This window comes from Dryobates pubescens, chromosome 9 (genome assembly GCF_014839835.1).
Source record: "Dryobates pubescens isolate bDryPub1 chromosome 9, bDryPub1.pri, whole genome shotgun sequence".
Lineage (NCBI taxonomy): Eukaryota > Metazoa > Chordata > Aves > Piciformes > Picidae > Dryobates > Dryobates pubescens.
The window spans coordinates 35,480,680-35,501,990 of NC_071620.1; the positions used below are offsets into that span (position 1 = coordinate 35,480,680).

Genomic DNA, 21,311 nt, shown 5'->3' on the forward strand with positions numbered 1-21,311 from the left:
GGATGTTTCACAGGACCATCTGCAGTCAAAGTGAAAGGCCTGGGTGACACCACCTCCTCAAGATACAACTCCTGCCCACTGAGAAATACTGGTGCATTATGAGTACTTACTCTAAACTCAAAAGGGAAGATTTTAACTATAGGTTACCCTGTTCTACGCACCCCTCTACCTAACTAGGTGTTTGCATGTATTTGCTTTTATGAGTATGGGCATCTATGTATTTCACTGGCCAAGCACTTCTTCTGTTGTATGTGTGTCAGCATGTTTTGTGTCTATACATACACACACATATATGTACTTTAAGGTACCTTGTAGTAAGTTGGCATAGATTCATCATCCTTGAATCTGTAATTCGGTCACTGTTTTATTACAACACACTTTACTAAATCACTTGTTAATCTTTTAGTTGGCGAATCATTAAGTGCCTCTAAAATCAACCTTTGATTTATCTCATTTGATTAATAAACGTTCGTTTGCTGCTAAAGCAAACCCTGTCAAACACATCCAGCAGGAACACACACGGCAGTCTGCCCAACCGGCGCTTCAGCACCGGGGGTGGCGGACAGCGCACGAGGTTCCTTCCCGCCCGGCCCGGGACTTCCCCATCCACGGTGCAACAATGATACCACAGCAGCAACCAAACTGTACGTGAAAACCAGGTAAGATCAGGAACAAGGTAGTTTGGGGTGTTTTGGTGGGGTTTTTTTGGGGGGGGGTTGTTGGTGGGGTTTTTTCCCACATATATCCCCTCCAAAAAGCAAGCTCAGGAAGGCTCCACCTCATAAATAGTAAGTTCCAAAAGCAAACTCTGCGCCACACAGCATTATCAACTATGAGCAAAAGTGGCTCTGCACATTTTCCAGCAGCTCTTTCCTTGCAACTGAGAGCTCTCAAAGCCAGGCTGCTTGGTTTGTGCAAACAGAAGAGTAAAACCAACAGCTCAGAAATGAAGTGGGTACCAGTGGCACGTTTCACTTGCTTTTTTGGCTCACTCATTCAATACTGGTTGCTAAGCAATTTTGGTGGGTTTTTTAAAGATCCACACTACTCACTGCCAGATGGATTAATGAAAACACACCCTTGCACTGCTTACAACATTCTTCATTTACGTTTCTTGACACACCAGTATTGCTTCTTTCAATTATTTCTTGTAAAGGAATTCCATCCCCAGGTCTGAAAGTAAAGACACAAACCAGAGAGCCAGGGAGAGGGGAGGAACAGAACGAAGCTAAGTGTAATTATCACATTTTCCAGTGTATTGCAGGAAAGAGGTACCCAGAGACCTGCACATCCTCTGGGACTTGGAGTAAAGACAGCACATCTAGTGCAGCACTGAGATGTGAGGCACCAGGTGCCCTGAAGGTGCCTTGCTCTTAACAGGTTTATCTATTTATACCTCCATGACATACCTGTGACAGCACAAGTCAACTCAGGGTTATTATTTCAGCAGTCAAATACCCACACACAGCCTCCTTTTATTTAAACCTCACACACAACGATGCTCTTTCCACTTCCGCTCCCAGTTCCTGGGAGCTGAAACCTGGCATTTGGCACTGTCTTCCAGCCTGTGCCCTGAAATGCTACCCAACTTACCAACAGCTTGGGAATGTTTAAGTACTCATGATCAGAAAGAAATAATGACCTGCCATATGACGTAACCAACCATTCTGTCAGTGGAAAACCCAAACTGCATATTAGCCATTAACAAAGGTGTAATTGCAGCAGGGATAACAGGAAGGGGCATCTCTGCCACCTCCAACTTTCTGCCAGCTGAAAAAGAGGAGGAGGGATGGGGGAAGACTGCAGTGTGGCAAGCAGCAACTCCAAGGCAGCTCTTTTTCCTTGTAGCTGGCAGTGAGCTGACAGGCTCAGCATCAAAGACTGTTACACGGTTGGGTCATTTTGTGCACTGCTGCTGGGACATGAGGGAGGCTGCAGCAAAGCTTCCTGGCTACAAATCCTTCCCCGTACCCCATGATCAGAGGAAATCTGGTTTGGTGCAGAGAACCAACAGAAAGAACTTTCCTTTCCTTTTTGAGTGTGGTTTAGTGTTGAGAGAGCACAAGCATACAAGGAAAGAAATGGACAGGGAAGGAGGTAAAACCACAGCCCTAGTAGGAAAGAAAGAGGATAGTCACCACATGAAGGATAAACTGAAGGGGACAGGAAAAATCTCAAGGGAGCCATGAGGAAGAGGTGGCAGAGAGGAAGGAGTAGCAGTGGATGGGGGACAGAAAGGTCAGGTAGACTTGGTGGAGGCTTATCGTGATAACAGGCAGGAGCTGAATGTGAGGAGCTGGAGGTGTGTTGGTAGAACATGAGACTGTATACCCATCCAGAGTCACAAAAAGCAGTGCTGAGACAATGGGAGGCCTCACAAGTCTGAGAAAAGTGGACAACATAGGTGCAACTTTCCTTGCACTTTGGAGGCACAAACCCATCAGGAGAAGATACCAAAGAGCAAGAAGGAGAGATACTTGCAAACCGCCAAGGATAGCATCTCCAGGAGGGATGCCAGAAGAACCTGGCAAGGAGGGGCAGACCAGAAGTCTTGTAGGGAAGTGGTACCATGCTCTGCGGGATGAGAGCATGGTGCGTTGGGATTGGGGAAGCTTTGAGGGGTCCAGCAGAGAAGAGAAGCCGAGATCTAGCAGAGAGGGAGGAAGGGGAGCCGGTCAGCGAGCCAGGGCTGGAGAAGACCGGGGAGGTGTGAAGAAGCGGGCGCCGGAGCAAGGCCGGGCGGCGGCGCCCGGCGGGGAGCCCGCCGGCGCTGGCGGGGGAGGAGGCCGCGGCTCCGGGGGCGGCCCCTTCCCTCCCTGCCTTCTCCGGCACCGGGGCAGCCGCTGCCGGTCCAGGGGCGGCCGTGAGCCGGGCAGGCCGCCCTCCCCGTGCCGTGCCGAGCCGAGCCGAGCCGCGCCGGGCCGTGTCTCACCTGTCTCGAGGTTGAAGGAGATGCGGGCCTCAGCGAGGTAAGGGGTGTCGCTCTTGGAGCGGACGCGGCGGATGGGTCTGCGGTCGATGTCCTCCTCGGAAGATGCCGCCATTAATGTGGGCACGGTGAGCAGCGTGGCCCGGCGAGCTGGCGAGGGCGAGCGGCGGCGCGGCCAGGCGAGAAGGGGGCGGAGGGGGCGGGCGGGGAGGGGGAGAGAGAGAGAAGAGGCGCGGGAAGGGGGAGGGGAGGAAGGGAAGGAGAGAGGGAAAGGGAGAAAGGAGCGGAGGGAGGGAGGGAGAGAGACAGGGAAAACCCGTCAAGGATCTGCGGACGGGAGCGGCCGCGGCGGCCCTGCCCGCTGCCCCTGTCCGCCAGCAGCGCCGCCACGTCCCGCCCGCTCCTCTGAGGACAGTGACCTTCCTTCCCACGGGGACAGAGGGATATTTCCCCCGCCCTGTCTGCCCTTCCCCTGCCCCCTTGTCGTGCCACACCCCCGTCCGGGGGGGGTCCTGGTCGGCGGAGGTGCTGTACCCCCTTGCAGGGCAAGGTGACTCCCGCTGTCACCCCGCCAAGCACCTCAGGCTGGTGCCACTCTGCAGCAGGTTTGGCACCTCCCGCTCCAGTCTTGGGCACCAAAAACCTGTCCTCTAGACTAGGGGTCCCAAAACTCAAAGCACAGCTGGAACCAGACTTGGTGGTAAATCTAAGTCTGGTGCACCAGAACGAGTGCTTTAAAATGCCAAAGGGGCTTCAGAGCCTGTGCTCAGTGTCTAAAACTGACCCTCACTTAAAGCTTTGGACTCTTATTGGTAAGTCACTTTGGTAGGTCTTTGAAAGGAATGTGACCTCGGGCAAAAACCAATGACTTCATTCTCCAGCTGCAACCTGGGGACAATGTTTTGCTGCCTCTCCTTTACTCTGTCTTCTCTAGTTAGTCATCACCATGTAAATGTTAATTCTTACTGTGTGGTGGTAGGCTGCCTGCCACATTAGGGTTCCAATTTCAGTTGGGACTTCTACATGTAAGTCTAATACAAATAACTAAAAATGCTATTTAAAAAAAAAATCTGGGTAGCTCAAAAATCCTACATAAAGCAGGAGCTACAGTTAAAATGTGTGCCCAGGAGTGTATTAGCTCACCCCATTTAATTCAGAATTTTAAAAGAAAATTCAGTCTGCTTAAAGTCACTAAGCTGTCTCTTCATTCAAAATCTTTCATTTTGGCTGACCTCAATGAGAAAAAGGATGAGAGAATGCTGGGGCTCAGTAACTGAAGGCAATGATAGTAACGTGAGCTAGAACAAATTTTGGGGGACAGCTTTCTTACTCATTTCCACAGAATCAAGACTTTTCTTGATACACTTTTGCCAATTAAACCTACAGTGGTTTGGGGGAGTGCTGGGTGTTCTTCCATGGCTCTAATCTCAGTTTTAGCTGAAGCCTGCTGTTAGCTCTAATACCTTCATAAATGACCACTTTCAAGAACTTTCAGTGGGTAAAATCTAGCAATACCTTGTTTGCAAAGCCATTCTCTTTTGCCCCAATCTCACTGGATCAGCCTAGCTGAAACAGGGGAAAATCTTTGGTTACTATTTGCAGAAGCATTTTGAAAAGGATCTTTGTTCATACATATATAGGTGCTTGTAGTTAGACAACTGCAACTTCCTGGGCTGTCTGGTGTACCACCATACCACTTGTGAATGTGAAGGTACCCTCTGGTCCATCTACAACCAAAAAAAAAATAATCTTTAATCAGTATCATATGCTGTTTGGGGAAGGGGTTGTCTTACCATTATCAAGATTGAAGCAGATCCTAGCTTCTTCCAAGTAAGGGGTGTCACTCTTAGACCGAAGTCTTCTGATGGGTCTCCGGTCTATGTCATCATCAGAAGATGCTGTCATCAGAGTGGGCACAGTGAGAAGAGTTGCCCGACGAGCTGTTAAGAATGAACAAATGAAGAAGAGGGAAAGGAGAAATGGAAAGGGGGAAAAAGAGGAAGAGAAAGAAAGAAAAATAGAAGAAAATAATATCACTTAATGGAAAAGAGGCTTTGTAGCAGGTAGCAGCAGAGGCTGTTTACTGAGAGGTTCGTGCCTCACATGCTGCAGAATTTAAGGGCTGTGCTGAGCGATGCCAAGAACAGAAAAGATTGCTGAGTTGTATGCCTCAAAGACACAGGTTATAGCTCTGTTCCTGACATAGACTGCTCATTCAAAGTTCCTAGTTTTGCCACTTGAACCACTCTTTTGACAACTTCTTGATAGCTGTGTTCTCTTTTTCCAAACTGGTTTTGAGTTTGTGATGCCCAGGTAATGGAAGTATTGAAGTGTTTATGTTTACTTTGAAGAAATCAGTGGAAGCTCTGCTTTGGACACATGATGTGATACCTACAGTAGCTACTCCAAAACCCAGTTTCTTGTTGTCTTGATTTGGGCACTCAGAATTAACAGCTATGTTTTGCTTCTGCTCAATTTGTGTCTTAGTTGAGAAACAAGGAGAATCGTCATTTTCTTTCAGTATGGATTTTGCCAAGATAAAAAGTCATTAATATTTGCAAAGTATTCATATACTTGAGTGAAGCACCGATGAAAAGCCCATGAGGAGATTAAGATTTCTATCTTCTGAACAAGGTTTAAATGGCTTGGGGCCATGCCTTCAAGGAGAAAAAAGCAAAATATTTAATAGCAGCTCATTAAGTAAGCACTGCCCACATCATGCACTGATGAAGCAAATGGTAGGATAGTAAAAAATTAGTGTCATCATGCAATTAGGAATCATACTATAATACGTAAGTATAAGGAGACATTCTGACATTGCCTCAGTATTTAGTGCCTGACCTTACAGCCTTGATAATGTCCCTTTAATGTAGGTGTTTTTAATGTGAAATGTAATTTCACATAGCTATTGAATGCTTTGGGTGCTGCGCCTATAAATTACAAATCACAAACAGAAAAGCCTCTGTATATAACCACCACAATTCCCTCTCTAAGTAGATAAAGGTTATCACAAATTCTAGATGGGTGCTGACAGCGTAAGCACCATGCGCATGTATCTTGTCAGTGCATTTCTTTCCCCTCCACCTCATATAGAGCAGGAAAGAGAATTTCAGTTTGAAATCCTGACCTTACTTTTAGTGTGAGACTTCTAACATTAACTTTTAACTAACATTAACCTGTAAGGTTCTGGGAGCCTAAAGCCTAGATGTTTCTTGCTGTTTAGGTGTTATCAGACCTAAATGACTTTAGCTTGGGGCTTTAGTAAGCCACCATACTTCAAATAACTACTCATGAACTGTATTTTCTTTCAGCAACTGGAGAGCATGACTGATAGTGACTAAGAGCATATTCTGCAGCCTGCTAACTGTGATTCTTTCTTCTAAAAGTTTGTTAGAGTTCCAAACAATACCTGTCAATCAGAAGCCTTCAGATTCCTAAAACCTGTCTAAGGTGTTAGGCATGATAACATATAATTAGTATGAGTTAACAAAACTGTCACGCTGTATTTTTCAGTTTGCAGCATTATGTAGTTTACTAAACAAGCAAATCTGTGCTGCTGGAGGTAGCAGTTATTTCTGGTATTAACTGGTGGTTATTTCTAGTCTAACTTAACTTGTTTTCTGGTTTTAAATAGATTTCTGTCGAGTTTTTGCTCGTGTTTAAATCTGAAGCAAAAGCAAAGGGCAGGAGTTGAAATTGATTTAATGGGGTCATCTACTTAGATTAAGCTAAAGTAAACACTGTGACTACTGTAAACTATTCCTTGCTTGTAATAGAGATGTGCAGTAATGAAGATAAAAGAGAATGGAAAATTCCTGCTATCATCAAATTTACAGTTAAGGGAGATTTATCTGTATATAAAGTCAGCATTGTAAAAATCCTGTCATAAAACAGCCATGTAAAGGATGTGTCTTTTTAAAATGGCATGATGTAGCTGTAGTTTCAGTCAGTGGAAAGGCACCCATGCATTTCAGGGCTGGCTGGATCACAGCACAGGAAGCTATTAGAAAACAAAACAAAGCACCAAATTGCATACCCATTTATAGAATCATAGAATCATTTAGGCTTCTAAAGAGCTTTAAAATTGCCAACTCCAAATATTAACCTAACACTACCAAGTCCATAGCTAAACCATGTCCCTCAGCACCACATCTACACAGTTTTGAAATATCTCCAAGGATGATGGTCCAACCATTTCCCTTGGCAGCCTATTCCAGTGCTTGACAACCCTTTACTAATGTCCCACCTAAACCTCCCCTGTCACAGTCTGAAGCTGTTTCCTCTTGTCCTATTGCTTGTTACTTGGAAGAAGAGACTAATCCCCACGTCACTACAACTTCCTTTAGGCAGTTGCAGAGTGTGAGATCTCCCCCTGAGCCTCCTTTTGTCCAGCCTAAACAACCCCAGTTCCCTCAGCCACTCCTCACAGGACCTGTTCTCTAGAGTCTGAACAGCTTCATTGCCCTTCTCTGTATCCGCTCCAGCACCTCAGTGTCCTTCTTGTAGTGAGTGGTCCAAAACCAAAAGCAGTATTTGAGGTGTAGCCTCAGCAGTGCTGAGTACTGCCCTGGTCCTGCTGGCCATGCTATTTCTGATACAAGCCAGGATGCTGTTATTTGTCTTCTTGGCCACCTGGGCACTCTGCTGGCTTATCTTCAGACTGCTCTAATATTATTGTGAACCACCAACAGGAGTGAGCTTTTCCACATAATTATTTATAAACAATGTTTACCTTTTAGGTCAAAATGTTGGGAGCTGGCTTGTATTGATTTTGACTAGATGTAGGTGGATGCTGGGAAATGCTTCCGGGACTAATCATTATATGTGAATATGACAACCATTATTATCTGCCCTATATGTAAGGATTTTTCAGGAATGACTGTAAACTTTAAAGTAGAACAATTTCAAAAGGAAGTCAACAAGTATTAAAGCATTTTTGCCTTAAAACCCCAACATCAGTTCATATGCAGTCATGGAACTGGAACTGATAGCTGATTCCATTCTGATATCCATAGAGGGATGATGAATATTTATGCTTATCATGAATGTACTTGTACATACCCTGTTCATAACCATAATCCCTAACACTCCTTATTACAAGGATGAGTTGACATGATTTTTAGTAAAGCTGTCCACATTTGTCCAATGTGACATCACAGATAACCCATCCATGTATCTAGCTTCAGCTGCTATCCACAAACCAGCTCAGTTTCTGGGACACAGGAGATGCTTTTTCAACAATATTAGAAAGTGTCCTCTTGAAGGTCTTGAAGTAAAGGAATGATTTTCTGATGCATATTAAAGGACCCACTTATGGTGCAAATGGTTTTGAGACAAACCCCCCAATTTAAGCAGCCACTCTAACAGCACATGAAAGGCAAATTGGTCATTTTTGTTAAATTCTTTCATTCAGTTTGCATTGTTCCTCACAGGTTTATGCCATGATTGGTAGGTTGTGGCAGCATCTTGTCTGATAGTTGTTAGAAAGGGAAAAAGTTCTAATGGAGCAAAAAAATCCATAAATGTGGTAGGTTGAGAGAGGGCCTAGCTCTCCCTCCCCCACAGAGTAAGAAACCACAGCTAAACTCAGTTGGAGAAGCAGACTATATTTACAAGCATTTATAGAAAGCAGGTTATATATAACACAATATATACAGGTATTTACAATATATATACAGAAATATACAGCAAAGAAAAATAGCACAACAAAATTCCCTCCTCGGGGGAGGAGGGTTTCCCTCCCTGTAACCCCCTCTCTCCCCTCCTACCTCCCTTTTTTCCCAAAAAAGGGCTAGAGAGGGAAAGAAAGGCAAGTTATTAAGGAAAAGAATTGTTATTAAGCTTCAGAAGCACATGCAGGATTAGTTTTGTTTATCTCAAGGTCAGCTCCAGCTAGTTTGCTGAGAAGCAGGCAAGCAGAACAGGCTGAAACCCAAACTGAGAAAAAATCCCAACTGCCCTAAAACTTAGAGTTGCATTCTGCCCGTCTACCAATGAAATTCGTTTAGAATATCATGTTTTCATTTTGATACAAAACCATTCAGCCAGTGTCCCAATACTGTCCCTCTCTTAAAGGCACAGCCTCAAACGGTCACAAAAAATATAAGTCCTGTAAAGGGTGTAATGCCAAGGTCAATGGCATCCTGGCATGCATCAAGAATAGTGTGGCCAGCAGGAGCAGGGAAGTCATTGTGCCCCTGTACTCAAGCACTGGTTAGGCCACACCTTGAGTACTGTGTCCAGTTCTGGGCCCCTCAGTTTAAGAAGGACATTGAGACACTTGAATGTGTCCAGAGAAGGGCAACGAGGCTGGTGAGAGGCATCAAGCAGAAGCCCTATGAAGAGAGGCTGAGGGAGCTGGATTTGTTTAGCCTGGAGAAGAGGAGGCTCAGGGGAGACTTTATTGCTGTCTACAACTACCTGAAGGGTGGTTGTAGCCAGGAGGAGGTTGGTCTCTTCTCCCAGGCAACCAGCACCAGAACAAGAGGACACAGTCTCAAGCTGTGCCTGGGGAAGTTTAGGCTTGAGGTGAGGAGAAAGTTCTGAGAGAGTTGTTAGCCATTGGAATGTGCTGCCCAGGGAGGTGGTGGAGTCACCATCCCTAGAGGTGTTCAAGAGGGGATTGGACGTGGCACTTGGTGCCATGGTTTAGTCATGAGGTCTGTGGTGACAGGTTGGACTTGATAATCTTTGAGGTCTCTTCCAACCTTGGTGATTCTGTGACACCTTAGAATTGATTACAGACAATCTCACATTTGTTGTCTCAAAATACTGTGCAATGATGAGGTATGGCACAGCTATGTGTTTGCAAGAAGGGAACGTGCAATACATGCATGGCTATAATGCATGTTCGGAGGCATTTTGAACACGTAATTTCAGTATATTTATTTACATCTACAAGTAATCCAATTTCTGAATGCTGTTTGAAATTACTGAAAACATGGCAGATGGCTTGCAAAGAATTTTTGATGGATGCCCTTTTTTTCCATCAAAATACATTTCCACATATATTAATAAAAATATGTCTACTAATTTTTGTTTGCCAAGAACTAGCTTTGTGTTTCGAATATTGATTTTTTTTTCCAATATGTGCTTTTTTAGAAAAACTTGGGGCATTTTTAACCAGAAAACATTCAGAGGTGAAAAAAAATCCTAAAAATTAGTCAGAGAAAATGAGAAATACTCATCTACATTTTTCCATCCATTTTTATCAACCAACTTATGTTAACATGTTTTGTTCTCATTGGTGACGCAAATGTGCTGGTCACTTTGGGCTCAATAAGGTTTGATCTAGAAACCCTACTTTGCATAGCAGATTCTTACCTCAAAAAATGCAAGAACTTCTGAGATCTGATTAATTTCATCTTAGTATAGGCAAAGTACTAAAATGTTTCTGGTAGAGATTATCCCTCTCTATTCAGCAGCAGTGAGGCCACATACTGAATACTGGGTTCAGTTTTGAGCCCCTCACTACAACAAAGAAATTGAGGTGCTGAAGTGTGTCCAAAGAAGGGCAACAAAGTTGGTGAGGGATCTGGAGAAAAGTCTCAGGAGGAGCAGCTGGAGTAGCTGGGGTTGTTTAATCTGGAGAAAGGGAAGCTCAGGGCGAGATCTCACTCTCTACAACTACTTAAAAGGAGGTTGTAGCAAGGTGGAGGTTGGTTTCATTTCCCAAGTAACAAGTAATAGGACAAAAGGAAAAGTCCTTAAGTTGCAGCAGGGGAGGGTTAGGTTGGACATGAGGAAAATTTCTTCTCTGCAAGGCTTGTCAAGCCCTGGAACAGGCTGTGGAGAGAAATAGTTGAATCATCATCCCTGGAGAGATTTAAAAGTCATGTAGATGTGGTGCTGAGGGGCATGCTTTAGCAGCAGACTTGACAGTGTTAGGTTAATGTTTGAACCTGATGATCTTAAAAGTCATTTTGAGCCTAAATGATTCTGTGTCTAGACCTGGATGCATTGGAAAGGGTATGTTTCTGGTGCATGTAATCTCAAGCAACTTCAGATAACGTGAAAATAACCATAAAGGAATAGTGATCTGCATCAGAAATCTTAAAGACTTTTTTGAGGAAATTCCCACTTCTCAGGGCAAATTTTAAATAATTTTGTAGCATACCTAGAATGAGGATTCTTTCTTGCTACTTTTTTGTTGTTACACAAACATATGATCTTCTTATTGAGGTCTCCTTCATGCTTCTGTGGCAAGGGCTCACCATGGCATAAAATGTAGATAATGCACACAAAGGTATTTTTGGCTAAACAAAACACTTAAAAACACTACTTCAGGTACATTTTGATGCATCTAGAATATGATATTCCATCTATGCTAAAAAAAAATATATTCTATTTTAAATATTCTTCTTTAAAGCAAATGGATGTTTATTAGCAGGGGGAAATGTTATCTGATTTATCCACATCACTTTTGTCTTGTTTTACATGCAACTGATAAAGAACAACACTTGGAGGATTAGAGGTGGGCAATGAGGTATGACTGGCAGAAGGGGAAGGGAGTAGAATGTGTGTGCAAGCACAGGAGAGGACATGATTTGTCACTTATGAAGAATGATTTATAGGCTTGTGTCTCTTGGATAAAAGCAGAAGCACATGCATATGGATTGCTCTGTGTCTCTAAAGCAAAGCTGTGGAGGTCTCTGACACTGATTTGATGGGCATCACTAAGCTAAAAGTACATACTTAGATACACAGTATTCAACCACAGGCCTGAGGGTTACAAACCATCATAGCCACGCAATAGGATTTCCACTTCTGCCACACACTCATTATGCTGGTTTGTGGGTAAACAGATAAACAATACAGCTAACTAGCATTTTTTGTCTATTGTAGAGGAAACATGCTTCTTCCTCTGCCATTGTGTTCAGATGCAGAGGCTTTGGGAAACAGACCACAAAAAAAAACAACAAAAACCAGCAAATGAAGCAGCTAAATCGTTATGAAATAAGGGCAAAGAGAAGCTTGGTTATTGAAAATTATTTTTCAACAGAAACGAAATTACTTTAGCTATCAGATTCAAATTCTAGTGTAATCCATGCACAGCTTTTCTAAAGTTTTCTGTATTTTAAGGGTATAGATCTCAAACATCCTGTGTTTATTCTGATATGCTGCTGAGAGTGAGAAGATCCTAATTTCTCCTGGCTACAATTTGGCTGACTGGATATTGCAATAAATTTACAAATAAGTAGCTGAGGTACAGTTACTGCAACTCATTGAAGCCAGGTGACCTCACCAAAAGCCAGAGACTCAAATCATGGCACGCAGCTGCCTGTTCCTAAATTCTCAATAATGGGAATATGCCAGAATTGGATGTGGGAAAGGAGGAAAAAATTGTAAGAAGGATGAGGAAAAGGTTGATGTTGATCATTTGCTTCCTGGCATTTAAAGGGAAGGAAATTACATCAGGAATGCACATTTGCTGTTACAAATTCTTCTCTTGTTAATGTTCCTAGTCTTAACAAATAGTGACATCACATGAACAAAAAAGAGGAAAGACCTGCAAAATACCACTGCTTCAAAAAGTAGTTAATTTATAGGATGCATTAATCATAACATTTTGGTGAATAGAGTATGCTAATATTACTTTACACAAGGAACATCTGCAGTGTGATCGTTCTGGGTTTGGATCTGGGGGATACTGCAGCAATACACTTTTATAAGATACTGGACATCATTTGATATGCAAAAGCAGAAGGGAAGCAGCACTGAGTAGTCATCAGTGATTAAAGTCCAACATCTAGAATGAGTCAGCACTGTATGAATTTAAAAAAAAATGAACAAAGGAGAAGCACAGTGAAATAAATATGTCATGGAGACAGAGTGTGAGAGGGAAAAGTGGAATTAAAACTAGACCTGTATTTGTTAAACCTGGAAACTTGACCAAGAAGAAGGAATTCCTAAAATCTTTTGAGCAGTAATGCCCTCTGTCTGTATGATCTTGTGCATCTGTTACCCCTTGGCCATATGTACTATCTTTTCATTTCCATATTTCTCCTACTTGATGTTTTTTATGCCTTTGCTACATTCAGCAAGTAGGTTATAGGAATGTTGCAACCAGTAAGAGCATACCTAATGTAAATGGATCTGCAAATTATTTATGGATACAAAAGACAGTTTAAGATAAGCCTTTAAAAAGAGTTTTGTTCAGTCATTTAAATATGCACAGTATTTCCTGCCAAATGGACTGGTAACAACTCCACGAGTGTCTTGGAAATAATTAATGTGGTGAGTTTTAAGCTTCATGCCACCTGCTGGTGTAACTGGAAATAAGACTGGAAAAGTGGATGCACAGTTCTCCAGGAAACTGGACCCTCTTCACTGGACTCATGGCTGCAGAAAAGTGCTGTGTGCAGTCTGCAATGGGCAATTCTCTTTTCATGATGGTACCTAAAGCCTTCATTTACAATTTACCAGGCAGAAGTCCTTCTCTTCTGGAATTCTCCTAAGTGGCTCCACCCCCTTGTATACAGTGGAAGGAGCAGGTTCCTCATTTCTTAAACCCGAGCAAGCTTAAGTGACCAGGGCCGTGTGCTTACTCCCTGCATGCACTTTTTTTGACTGTGCTCAAGGCAGACTCTCAGATATGGCACAGCTGTCAGAGAGACCATCTTTGGAGCTGTTTGAGAAAGTAGCAAGAAGCCTCAAGCCACTGCTTCCCCTTCTTTTGGGAGCAACATTAGCACTGGGGATGTTGCACATTCACTGAGTGAGGCTGCAGTTCTGCCTGTGACTGACTACGTTCCTCACCGATCCACATCCAGACTGCTGACTTGATGTCCTTCTTGGCCTCATACCTGCTTCATCACCATGCTCTTATCTGGTGATCTGGACTCTTGACTGGAGCTAGTGACCACCCTGCTTGTGCGCTGCAGTGCTTTGACTCTCGCAGGCAAGGCTGTTGCCTCTGTCTTGCTGGCTCCTGGTTCACTTTCCTTTACGGAGCAGCTTGCTTCTGCTTCTCAGCACAGCCTACTCAGCTCTGCCAAATCCAAGGTCTTTCTTTGCTCACCACAACACATCACTTCTTTCAAGATCAAAGCTGATGTCTCTCCAAAGCAGGCTACATCTGAGACAGGATCTGCACATTTACACCTTTGGATTACAACCTGACCTGTTTTGGGGAGGTTACTCCTTTTCCAGAATGAGGTCCGATCTTGCCTGCAACATGTGATTCCTCTATGTAAATAAATGCCATTAGCACAGGTATCCTTCACTCAAATGAATAATCAATAGAGCCAGTAAGACCTGGTTTATATTATCCCAAGGAAGATGTCTAAGATTAGGTGAATACTGCTCTTAAAATGACTGTTTCTTTCAGCTGATACGTGCCAGGTTAATCAGAAGTCTTAGGTGGAAACTTCTTCACTGAAGACACTTAAGAGTTAAATAGGCTGAATCTTGTTCCAGGTCCCATTATGTCCTTTCAGCCCTCATAACTGTAAACCATGGTAGATATGTTTCTACAATACATCTACATCCAAGAATGACAAGGATCTTCTACACCCTTCAAAGAAAAGTTTGAAAATTTGAAAATTGAAGTCTAGCTCCATGCTTAGATTTTAGACTTGGACTTTCCTAGGACTGGATCACAGTCCCTTCATTCTTGCTTCTGATTTGCAGATGTGTCACCAGGCATTATACGTTTGGCAAGGACAACCCCCATCTCCTAGATCCCAACATACAGCCATAGAAAAGATAGTTAGGGAGGGCTGTAGGGTTTAGGATATTTCTGGCTTGTATCTATATCTGGCTTGTATCTGAAGACTGCGGCCAGCTGGCTTCATTTACCAAGTTTTCTAAATCTAGATAATCCTACTGCCAGATCCAGCTTTTGTGACTTTTCCATCCCTTCTGCTTCAGTTTCCTTGGAGGAAACAGGGAACAGCAGTTTGAACAGCAGATGCAGCCCGAATGGCCAAACATCCTCTGTTCTGCGCTCAGCCCACAGGAGTGAGATGATGGCTGTTTCTGCAGGAGGAGAGGATGGGAAAGGAGGCAGCTGATAAGGTAACACCTCTCTCCTCCTACCCTACAGCAGCAAAGGCAGTTCTGCAGCCTTCTGCAGGAGGAGGGATAAGGTGTGGGCCCAAATCCTCTTTCAGTCCTTTTGCTGAGGTCACAGCAACCTGCATTCATCTACAAAAATCTGTGGTCAGCTGGAATTTGGTATCATCTGAGAACAATGCCATCAAAGCTCTTGAGTTCCTTCCCAGCATTTTGCCATCTTGTTCCTTCTCTTCCACCCACAAGGAGTGGGTACAGATGAGAATGAGTGCTTCACATCTGCCATTTGTAACACTGTTGTATCATTAATGTAAAAACATTGGAAAGGAGGAGGGATTTTTTTTCTTGATCTGAAGCATCAAAGAATTAAAAGGCAGAAATCTTCAAATCTGACAGAAAGTGTAAGTGGGTCATAAATCCCTATTCAACAGTCTGTAAACAGACTGTTTTGTAATGCAATAACTAATGATATAACCAAATTAATAACAACATGCATGTGTTCTGATATTGTTTCTAATTAAATGGCTGAATACTGTAGTCATCTTTCACTCAGATCTGTCATAACTCAGTTTTAATGCATAGACACATGCTGTTTGATAGTATGATTTGCTGATAGCATCATATTGTGTTAGCATCAAATAGTTGCTTTTGATCCTGTTAGGTAGATCTGGTGACAATACCTTCTTGCAGACCTTTTATTTGGTTCCAAACTAGCTACTGGAGCTAATCTGCTTATGGCTGATGGGTCCTTCATATTCATTGTAATTTGTTTTTTTTCCTGTTTGGAAAGTTCTAACTAATGCAGTTTAACTGTTGCTCAGAAGATGGATAAGGAAAGGCATATGTAAATTTTGCCCATGCTGGGAGAAATTATGCCTTTATCTCATATAGAAATGCCTGTTCTGTGGAAGACAGCATTAAAATTTGGCACAGAGATGAGAGAATTTCTCAGATCTGTACAAGCAGCATCAGTGCATGCTTGATAGGGTTGAGTTCCTTGTGGCATACCGGGGGTAAGATGGCTCAGAGGAAGGGAAGCTCAGAAGGAAGTTCAGAAGTTTGAGGCTAAGGATGGTGATAAAGAACTACGCAGAATCCCAGCATACTGGTGGTTGTAAGAGACCTCTGGAGATCGTCTAGTTCCCACTCCTCTGCTAAAGCAGGTTCACCTAGATCAGGTTGCACAGCATCTTGTCCAGGTGGGTTTTGAAAGTCTCCAGAGAAGCCTCCACAATCTCTCTGGGCAGCCTGTTCCAGTGCTCTGTCATCCTCAGAAGAAAGAAGTTTCCACATTGGTATTTCTACAGGAAACTTTGATGACAAAGCTCTTCCAGAGTTTATCCTTTGGCCTGCTGAGGCTCTCTCTGTCACCTCAGAAATGTTCACTGCTACCACAGACAGTAAAAGCCTCCTGAAACTTATCTCTGTACAGGCCACATTTTGTCTCTCACACCTATTGCTAGTAGAGTTGTCCACCCATCCTTCTGCTCAAGCACCTCTCCTGTTGCCACAAGGTTTCTGTGTTTCAGCATTTGGTAATGCAGAGCAGAAGCGCTGCAACTTCTGTGCTCAGAACCATTTCCCCACTCACACCCAGCCTGCTGGAAAGCAGCTGACTTCAAACAGAGAGATGAAGATAGAGGAGAGTATGAGAATCTGAGGAAGAGGTCTCACAAGCACATGAGGTAATAGATGTGAAGGACAGAAGCAGGAGTGGAAAGTTGAAGGGGACAGAGCAGAATTGCAGCATGGCTCATATCAATGTACTATTCCCAGCAGTGGTGGTAATGAGGGTTTGAGAACCTCTGTACTGTGCTGTGGTGCACAGTGGAAGCATGTCACTGGTGTCTTTCATAAAATATTCACAAACAGGGACACAAAAGCTCCCCAAGCCTCAGTGCTGGTTCCCACTTGTTCTGGCCAAGGAATAGAAGCCCTCATGACGTGATGGATTTTGTATCGAGGGACACAGTTCTGCATGATAGAGTTTTCTGCATTTTGCATTTAAAAAAAAGGAAAATAAATGCATGAAAATGAAGAATCAACCAGATACTAAGGTTACAATTTTAGCCTTGGATCTAACTAATCAATACAAGCATTTCTTTATTGCTAACAATCTCATTTCTCCATGTATGGATAAGATAATTATTTTTTTCCCATGCCACCTGGGAAACATTTACGGAGAATATTGCTTTGCTTGTGCAACCCTTATCAGTCACCTTGTGCACTTCACTGTAACAGACTTTCATTACATGCATACATATTCTGTCTTTTGTGGAACCCGTCCCTTGCAGCGCACAGGGATGCTGTTGATAAATTGCTACAACAGCTTGTAGATTCCCCAATTTTAGTTTCCTTGGAATCAAAGGGGTTTTGTTCTCATAGGAATATTGAAGAACTTCTTTTAGCGTTACTTCTGTTAACAATGCTCAGGTGTTCGTTGCATTGTAGAGCTTGAGAAAAACCCAGCAAAAAAATCAGTCATTGCCCTCAGCTGATTTTTTTTCCCCCCTGATTTTTAGGTGATTGGTGTTTACTTGTGGTGTTGAATGCAGAAGGCTGTGTTGTGATTTGTACAGATGAAAATGTGTCACAACAACCAAGGCAATGCAGCATGCGTTAGGCACCAGAACCTCAGCCGAGCCAAACATTAAAGGTGGTGCTGACCCCTGTGTATCCTGGGACAATAGCATCTCCAGGGTGGATTAGATCTTGCTCTGGTAGAGTGGCCTCCAGAGGGAAGGCAGAACTCTCTTGGCCAGACTTCAAATTTGGTTAGGAACTGATGAAAAATTAATGGTGGAAAAAGCCTGGATTGCATTTCAGAAAACAGACAGCATGAAAAACCAGAAAGGGCTGATAGAGCTGCTTGGTTCTTACAGTTGTCTTCAATTTAATGCCATGTTCAAAGTTTAAGGAACAAAATACCCCTTCTCTCTGAAATTGCAAGTTTTCTCCAGAAATAGAGCTGGTGAGAAAAATGTGAACTGACTTTACCAAAAATATCATCGATGTCGTGAACAACTCTCAACTACAGTACAGCAAAGAAGCTTAATTATTTTTCTCCTTTCACAACACTGCTAGGTGGGGTCCAGCATTCTAGAGTGAAGGATGCAGACCAGTGACAGCCTGCAGTTTGCATGCAGTGTATTGGACTGCCCTGGGTGCTTTCCTGAATCATTTATTCCTGCAGCGCTGAATAGTATCACCTTATGATCCTGAGAGCATCAATAAGGAAGAGGAAGGACACCAGAGGCTTACACAGCAAGCAGCAGGCCACTGCTGTCCACTTTGACTTGTCCATTTAGGTTCTACAACACCGGAGTCTGGACCCTAGCAGCTCTGTTTGCTCCTGCTGGGCACCCAACAGCTCTCCTAGCTTTCCCTTACCCTCTGAAAGGGTAGATTAACCCTGTCATTACTCTTGTAATCCCTTTTATACCCTATACACTTTGAAGTCCTTTCCCTGTGGCCTTTGGACACTTCAGTAGGTCAGTTGCAAGGGCTGGCCTATGTCTGCCTCTGTACACCTTTACATCTTAACTTCTCATTTAAAATAGTAATTTTGTGAGTCAGTAGCAAAGTTGCTTACCTTGAGCTCCTTGACTGTAAAACAGTCTGTGAGCAGACTCGACATCCAAAAAGTAGTCCATTTTGAAGGAGCTTTATGTTTGTGTACAATACTCCGGTATGGATGATCAGTCAGATTCCTGGGAAAGATTACAGACATGTCAGACACAAAAAAGCTGCCGGGTTTCTTTGTGGAAAGAATTGTGTAGGCAGTTACTAAAGTACTCATTTGGCATATTAGGGTCAATGCATTTTCAAATCACTATTCATAGAACTTCGTAAGTATCCTTTTCTATTTTAGGGTGTTTGGTTTAAATTGTTGTGTAAAGACATAAAATAAAAGTCCTACTGAAGTTTTAGCAAGGTTGCTAGTACCTTCCTTGTACGATCACCTTTATTCTAGCCACAGTCTCCATTTCTTGCAATACCTACTTAGATTCACCTGCCTTTTAGATTTGCTCTAGAAAAGAAGACCAAAGAGGCTTGGGGCAGGGACCTTCTTTAATCGGATCCATGACCAGCACCTTCAAGTAGGTACTACAGTATCAGACTACATTAAAGACAGCATTTGTACTGCTTCCACTAAAACACTGCACTGGAGAGGAGGACACAATTTCCTGGATATTGCATTCCACCAGAATGATCAGAAGCCAACTTTGCCTTCTCTCTCCCCTCTTACCGACCATAAGTAACAACAGACTATCTCACCACCAGTTTTAAACTGTGATAAGAGTAATCATTATGAACTACTCCTAGCCCTGCTTCTTATCGAAGGTTTATATTTTTGGCATTCTCCCGAACCTCGGATCTGTCTCAGTCCTGGATTACAACTCTCCAAGATGCACACCAAATCAGATTTGCCTCTGCCGAGCAAAGTTGCTGGGATCATGCACATTATCATGACCCTTCTCCAGCCTTCTTGATACCTTTTGCATTTTCTTCTGCACTAAACAACTCACATAAAACCCAGGATTTGCAGAAAAAATACAATCTGGTTCTCTCCTCCACACCTGAGTTAGCTACAGCATGTAATCATAAGCATACAAACAGCTCTGTGCAATGTTTCTTTTAAGACAGACAGATGAAAATACCTCTATTCCTTTTTCATGCAAACCAGCCAGGAAGGTTTGGGGCAGAGAGTCTGACCCTTGCTTGAAGCAGTTCCTTTGGTTATGTTGACAAAAATCAGCAAACCAGGGTTCCAAAGCTTTCCCTTTTGCCTTCGATTTGGTTTTCATCAGTCAACATGCAGCACTTTCTATAATCCAGAAGCTATCTTGATGAGAAAACTTTTTAAATCCCTCAGTAATTCACTTTACTGTACCACTCCCAGCCCAGAAATGATACTTACTGCAGAGTGTCAGGAGCTTCCTGGCAGTGGTGTAAGCTCCAGTAGTTTCAAGGAGGGGTTCCTTTGATCTTACTAAATGTCCCCAGTGTAAGCAAACAATTTTGATTGTTTGATTGGAACTCTGATGAATAATGCATAACGTCAGCTGGACTTCCTTTATCAGATAAAAATGGCCAGGAGATGTTGTTACTTAGCAACAGGAGGTGACACTATGATCATCTCCCCCACTCCCCCTCACCCTGAAAAATTAAGCCCCTGGTTCTGATTTGATAAAAACTTTCCCAAGGAAAAAAAAAAAAGAAAGAAAGAAAGAAAATCCACATCAAGTTTCCTTAAGAATTTGTTTTTCACTCTCGTCTTCCTTGTTGCATCTGATATTCTGAGACATTTTAAGTGTTCCATAATGATTAACCACACTGTTGTGTTTTGTCTCTTAATTTCCTTTCAGTAGGTAAAATAACTACTTTCTCCATCATTTACCACAAGGGTAACGAGGCTGTTAAATGTTTTGCTATGAATATAATGCAAATACCATCTTGAAGAGATTCATTTCTTATCTGCTCGCTGCTTGTTGAACCAGGCAAACAGAAAAAGCAACACACAAAATGTTCCTTAGTGATGCTGCTAAGAAATGTATAGATCATCCAGAAACCTTTTCTATTACAGAATTCCTACTTTAAGTAATTGATTCATTCTTGAAGGAGCTCTGACATCCGATACAAGCATTCTCAAGGAATCCTTGCCTTTCTGCTTAGGATTACAGCCTTTCGCACCACACACGATCTGTTCAGGCAACACAGATTGCTAAAAAGCCAAAGCACTGTGTAAGATTTTTAAAATAAATAAATAAAATCAGATGCAGGAGAGAAGAAGTACTTACCAGTGTTACTGACCTCTTCCCATCCTACTGTCATGGAATGAGACTAAGCAAATGCAACCCAGTCTGTGAGCCAGAATGAACAGCTTCTAATTTTCACTTCAACCTCAAAATCAAGAGTACTGAGTAGAGAAAGGTGACGGATCTGCTGTTTTATATTATGATGAAATGAAAGCTCTTAGCACAGATCTGAGTAGAACTGCTTTTTTTTATACTACATTAGCCTGCTAATTTGAGGAAAGTGAAAGGCTTTGTTTTACTGTCTTTTATCTGTTCTCTTTGCTACCCCCACGATTTAATTTGCATTTAAAATTATTCTTATGTCTCCACTGCAATCCAAGGTATGGAGCATTTTCTAATCACGATGAATGTTCAGTGTGGATTTTTTTGTGCAATGCCACTTTTATTCTGAGCCAGAGACATGGTGAGTAATTATAATTGCCAGCTATTTTCTAGAATGAAATACAGAGTGTTTGTCTGATGCAGTTTCTGCTTTTTCCTCCATTTAGCAGCACATTGCAACAAACTACTCAGTCAAAGCATCAGTAAAAACACAAATCAAATAGCAC

At 42.8% G+C, this 21,311-nt stretch overlaps 1 protein-coding gene across 4 annotated transcripts in view; it reads right to left on the reverse strand.

Annotated features, from left to right (window-relative positions):
* PHACTR1 (phosphatase and actin regulator 1) overlaps window positions 1-21,012 on the reverse strand; it is a 346,438-nt gene extending 325,426 nt beyond the window's left edge. The window contains exons 1-4 of one of the 4 annotated variants that reach the window (XM_054164428.1): window positions 20,746-21,012; window positions 18,537-18,654; window positions 4,723-4,869; window positions 2,933-3,079 (exon numbers count right to left, since the gene is read on the reverse strand). In XM_054164428.1, the coding sequence (XP_054020403.1) occupies window positions 2,933-3,079; window positions 4,723-4,869; window positions 18,537-18,597 (355 nt within the window). In that variant the 5' untranslated portion in view covers window positions 18,598-18,654; window positions 20,746-21,012. The other 3 variants (XM_054164427.1, XM_054164431.1, XM_054164429.1) reach the window with 3 other exon arrangements.
* Window positions 21,013-21,311: the final 299 nt, after the last annotated feature.